The following is a 6,000-nucleotide window of genomic DNA, read 5'->3' as shown; positions in this document are numbered from 1 at the left end:
ACATAAAATATACTGTGCGATAGGATTGGGAGTGAACATTAATGCAACTTTTTGTAGATAATAGGTGTCCTTGAGAAGCAAATGATGAAAGAGTGAGGTCATGTAGTGCAAGAGAATAGTAAACTTTTCAAAGTGGCTCAAATGTGTATTCTTGTGGCTGAATGGCTTAAACCAGTGGAAAAGCATAAAGGGACTGTACTGACCTGAATGGGAAGAAGAGCAGGGAGATAAAAACATGCAGGAAGCCGACTGGTGTGCTGCATTTATGGAAATTGAATGTGCTGGGTTTTTTATCATATTAAAATCATGCTGATTTCTGATGACTGCAGTGAAACTTCTTCAGAACTGAACTTTTACTGAAGAGTGGAAAAATACCAGTTTGCTAATTTATTGATAGATACCTATCACTGAAATTATGCCTGTGTATATGTGTTTCTGTGTATGTTTGTGTGTGTATATATATATGTATGTATGTAATGTTATTATTTTGCAGCTTCTGATCTTCAGTTCCACTCGTGTGTCATGGATGAAACTGCTTTGTCCCTTGGAACAATAGATGTTTCCTATTTGTCCACCTCAGCAGAGTGCAGTATCAGTAGATGTAAGCATTCCAGTGAAGAATGGGTAAGTAAAAATTGTGTTACTGACCATATTTATCTTATTTTTTCTTCAAGTCAAAGGTTGGACTCCTTTTTTTTTTATTATTATTATAAAGATATGGCATCAGCTCTCTCATGCGTGATACAGTTTGGTTTTAGTTTAACTTGAAGTGTAAGGAAGAACCAACAGTTCACTGCTGTGCCAAAGACTAATGTTGCTAGAAAAAAAACCCCACCCTATCAAACCCTATTGGTAGTCTCACAGTCTTCTGGTGTGATGTTACTAATAATTTTTATATAGCAGTAGACATGCAGAATCCCACTCTGGAGTAGACTGAGGTCAAACAGTCAAAGAGGAAGCTCATTGCTGTTCTGAAGGATGTAGTTGGAAATGCGCAAGTGAAGAGGAGCATGAGGCTAGAGATGCATGGTTGTGTAGCCATGACAGCTGGAGCGATTCATACAATACAGAATGCAGAGAAAATGTGGTGGTTATAAATAAGGAGCCTACTAAAAGTCTGTGTCCTCTGTTGAGTGCGTCTTGGCATTTGGAGAATATGAAGGGGGCAGTGAGCAGAGAGGGCTGGGTGGAGCAAAAGGAGCCACATGGGGACCAGGCTGGTATGAGTTGGCTTAGAAGGGTAGGCCATGAGGAATTGGACATGGGTCTGGAGAGGAGGAGTTTGAACTTGATACAGAAAAAGAGTTGCCGACATGGTCAGGGTTGAGGGAAAGGACAGATGTCTTGGCAGATGGGTTTTTTGTCTAGGTAGATGTAGGATACGTTGGACAGCAGGCTGCAGTACCAAGAGATCTGTGAGAGAGTGGGACAAAGGCAAGCGAGACAAAAAAGTCAGGAAAGAGGTTTTGTAAGAAAGTGGTGGTGAGTTCATTTAGGGCTTGGAGGCAAGCAGAAGGAAGACAGTATTGTTACAAAGTTGGTTAATTTTGGAGTTGGCATAATAGAAGGTGATAGGGAAAGGATTGGGCCAGGCTTATCATCTTGATGCTTGTTCATTTCAGGTGGAAGACTTAGCCTTGGAATAATTGCCAGTTCATACTGCTGGCCAAATGTGATGTATGCACATTTTAGTTTTTAGTCATCTTCAGTGTTGCTTATGACTTTCTGGTTGTTTCTCACTGGGCTAGCTTTGTAGCTGGGTATGTGATGATGCGTATTTGCGTTTTCTAAACCCTGTGCTGGTTTAATGTATTGGTTCTACCCTGCCTCTCTTCCACTCCAATGTGTATTTTAAACACACTTCAGTTTATCTTGCCATTGTTTTGATTTTGTTTTGTTTTGGTTTTGTAACTTCCCTTTTAATAAAAACTTAGAATATATGGTTCAGAAAACGTCAATCCAGTGCTCATTCTCAGGCAAGCAGTTATTCAGTAGGGTTTAATGCGAACAGTCAGTGTCTCTGTAAAAATTGTAGTTAAGTATATTTTTATTATGTCCTAACGTACAGAATATGTTCTGTGAATGCAGTTACTTTGGGTTTTTCGGTTCTGTGATCTTCAAAAAGCTTAACATTGGAGAAGGCACAGTGGTTCCTTTTTCATATTGCATCGCATGAAACTGCTGAAAAAGAGCCTACAGAGTCAACAGAGTTAATATTTTGTGTACATTCAGTCTTGCAATTTTACAGGATGATGTCCAGTTAAAGTTTAAAATAAATTATTCATATTACAAGCACCCTTACATTATTGAGAGTCTAATTTACTGTTAATTCCTTCTACTTTTCTCAGCTGCTAGTTTCCTTGCTGTTTCTTAATTATTTAGTTAATAATATTAGTTATTACTTATTTTAAAATTCTGTGTGTCAGCAAATGCTGCAGTGCTTAAAGATTTTGCTTTCACATAAAACACTGATTTTGCTTTTATTTTTTAAAATCACATCATCTGGAGAGAATATAATTTATTTTAGGAAAAATCTTGGAAAAATTTGTGCTAGTTTTACATAATTTGTTGGGGGGTCATTTCTTTGGGGGTGTGTCTGGCAACTCTTACTTGAAGTTTTCACATACCCAGTAAAACATATATTTCCGGATATTTACACAGTGGTCTTTTGTTCCGCAGGGAGAGTGTAACTCTAGGCCCACTCTCTTCAGATCCGCCACTTTAAAATGGAAAGAGACTCTGTTGAGCAGAAAAAGGCCATTTGTGGGACGATGTTGTTACGTATGCACTCCCCAGAGCCGGGTAAGAAGATTATGGACTGGATTATGTTTGACAATAATGCATAGTTGCAGTGTAATGAAGTTTCGGTAGTTTTCTTACTTTCAGAATTAAGGTCACAATGTTCTTACTTCATAAAGGAATATAGGTTTTTCTCCTTTGTGGTTATATTTTCTTTGCCATGGAATTAATGGATGACACAGACGTGTTGTGATGCTTTGTCTTCCTGCCTTTCAGAGCGGACTTATTCCTTGCACAAAACTCTCCAGCTCGTCAGAATTAGCACTAAGAAATTGTATAGAAAAAATTATTTGCTCTACTGGATTAATACTGGGAATTTGGTGCCTATGTAAGTGTTAAGGCTTACTTTTAGGTCACTTAATTGCCTACCTGCAGAATAAGTACAGTTTTGAAAGTAAGCAATATGCTTCCCTTCAAACCTGAAGAGATCTATCCTGTGCTTGAGAAGGCAGGTTGGTTTTCTACACCTGGCTGATTCCTGGCTTCTCTGCCCATCCTAGAAACCAGGAGTGCCAGTTAGGATAGTGGGGATATTTGTCTGCTGGGAACAGTGTCAAGATGGTGGCTTTATATAGGGGCTGCACAAGCTGATTTACACTGTGAACTTTATTGAAATGCATTGGGCAGGCTTTCTGTAAGCTGAAGAAGCAAAATGCTGATAAATGGCATAATATAGTTGGCAACCAGTTCATCGTGTAATTTGGTTATGTGTACACCAAGGGCACTCACACCTGCACTGAGGTCTATAATTGGCTGGACTAGAGTGAAAATTTGCTTGTTTCTTGACCAAGGAAAAGTTGTTATTTCACTCTCTTCCTACGCCAAAATAGAAATTTGTAGTAATGACATATGAACGTGGGATAGAAATCCAAATGTGCTGTGAAGGCTATGTATGATATGGGCAACAGGACAAATGATTAGATAAACTGAGACTACTTCTAGCAGATACGTAAGTGATTTGACTTGGAATCCTCAACTTAGGCCTTTATACATTTAGTAATTAGTCTGTTAGTAATTAGGCTGTTCCTCTCAAGTTGGGAATTACACTTTAGGAAGAAAAATCTTGTTCTGTATTTTGTCTATTTAATAAGGAACTAATTACCTGTCCTGAGATCCCACTTAGGAAAGGGGCATGACCTGATTAAGCCCTTTATTGCCTTCTGCCACAAAGAGAAAATACTGTCCTTGCAGCAGATAATAAAAAAACAGATCCTCTCATTAGAATCTAGATATTTCACTTTTTTTGAGCTGCTTTGTTAATCCTCTTAAAGAAAGGAGATGGATGAGTGAGATAGTTTGGCCAACACGCTTAAGGAAATCTAACACCTTACAGGTGCAGGGAGTGGGAAGTCTGGCTTCTCCCTCTTCTGTTCCTTCCCGCTCTCCTGGGGGCTGATCAAGTTCACTAACCAAGCAGAAAACTACCTGCTTTATTTATTCATTTAGTCTGTCTGTCTTGGTTTTCTGCCTTGCCTGAATGAAGTTGGCTCGTTAAGGGGTGTGATGAATGCTAGAGGTGGTATAAGTTAGGAGGTGGGGGATAGTGTTCAGTGGGAAAAGGTAGGATGTGGTGGTGGGAGCTGGCGGAAGGCAAGGAGATGCTGTATCAGCACACATGGTCTCACAGAACCACATCTTGACATAGGATCGGGGAAGGGTTAAATAAGGAAAAGCTAATGTGTGACATTAGACCAGGAGGATGTATTTCACAGAGCGAGGGTATAATGTAACAGAGCACTGGAGCGGGCTTGGTGGTACTGAACTTTGTTGCAAATTTTTTGGTAGACCAAGAACAGATCATTTCGCTTCACTTTGCCAGAACATTTCATCCAGCTTTAAGATCCACAAAAATTTACCAGTCAATAGTCAAAGAAATTAGTATTACCTTGAATTTTCCTTGTAAGAGCCCAGAGCAACAATTTGCTGATTGTATGTACTACACAGTTATGCTTTAACGTGGGGCAAAAGACTGTGCTTCCACTGTAGCATGTAATTTCTACCTGATTTGCAAATGACATAGGACACTTGTGTATTTTAATTTGTGGCAAATGGTATATCCTAAACAAAATACAAACAAATGAGACTCTTACCTGACTCCCACTGCAAAATTGGTAGTGAGGCTGTTCTGCAGTTGCACTGTTGCTGGTAACCATCTTTCTCCTTCAGTGTCCTGTTTTTGTCTTCCTTGACATGCACAGTCCCAGTGGTTTTAGTTGTAATTCACTGTTGGCCTGGTACCAGTTTTATAATTAAATATTATTTGGGCAGAAAGAAACTAGCCTCTCGGTCAAGGTACTTACTTGCAATATGGAAGATTAAAGTTTAGGTCTTTCTGCCAGGGCATATTTGTTTATCCAAAGTGGAACTGCTCCCAAACTCATCCCAGAACAGTTAATAGCCTGGCATGAGGAACCTGTACCGGGGATGTAGAAGACTGGATTGAGTTTGTTGTTCTGGCAGAGCAGGCATGTGGCGATTTGCCACCTAACTATGGGTGGATATCCTGACCCTTGGGCTGCCATGACGCGATGCCTGATCTGCTGGAAACTGGATGTCACACACTGAGCACCAAAAAGCTCATGATTGTACTAATGCTGAATGTGGCTTAGAAATGTTCTGTCTCAAAGATGAGGTCTGTGTTACGACAAGTCCTGATTTATATTACGTAAGAATATAATAAAATATTCTGACTTGAAGGATACAACCAATACGACCATTTCTGTATGCAGTAAAGCCTAGAGAATACTTTGAAAGTTGGGAATAGTGGCTTTCTGAATTTCATTTTAATTTCAGAACAGTTTGTGTGTACTTTATAAGCAAGTTTAGCACTTCTCTGCTTGGCTTTTGTTTATAAAAGAGGTGAAAAGCATTGCATTATCTTAAATGTTATGATGAATGTAAAGACACAAGTATTCTTATGTAATGAAATGGTCCACCAATCTTTTTTTTTTTCTTTTTTTTTTCCCTTGGTTTCACAGGATAACTTCTTCAATGCTAGTATTCCTTCTTTGGGTCTACGTAATGTCATATATATCAATGAAACACATACGAGGTAATGTAGCAAGTCTTTCTTTTGCTTTTAAAATTCATTGTGTTCTGATTTTAGAACAGGGAAATCTCTAGGATAGTTCGGACTGAATGAATTATATTGCTGTGCTAAAACGCAGGAGTTGATGCTGACTTCAGGAAAGTCATGTACTT

The 6,000-nt window shown here is 39.0% G+C and overlaps 1 protein-coding gene across 1 annotated transcript in view; it reads left to right on the top strand.

Moving 5' to 3' along the window:
• Positions 1 to 274: 274 nt before the first annotated feature.
• Positions 275 to 6,000, top strand: part of GPAM (glycerol-3-phosphate acyltransferase, mitochondrial) — a 28,770-nt gene continuing 23,044 nt past the window's right edge. Inside the window, exons 1-3 of the mRNA XM_082002474.1 lie at positions 275 to 624; positions 2,680 to 2,802; positions 5,778 to 5,851. Of these exons, the coding sequence (XP_081858600.1) occupies positions 523 to 624; positions 2,680 to 2,802; positions 5,778 to 5,851 (299 nt within the window). The 5' untranslated portion in view covers positions 275 to 522. The remainder of the gene's footprint in view (positions 625 to 2,679; positions 2,803 to 5,777; positions 5,852 to 6,000) is intronic.

Source organism: Phaethon aethereus (genome assembly GCF_964289735.1).
Source record: "Phaethon aethereus genome assembly, chromosome: 7".
NCBI classification, from domain to species: Eukaryota; Metazoa; Chordata; class Aves; order Phaethontiformes; family Phaethontidae; genus Phaethon; species Phaethon aethereus.
Note: the sequence above shows the minus strand (reverse complement) of the source record. Positions and strands in the feature narration are given on the sequence as shown.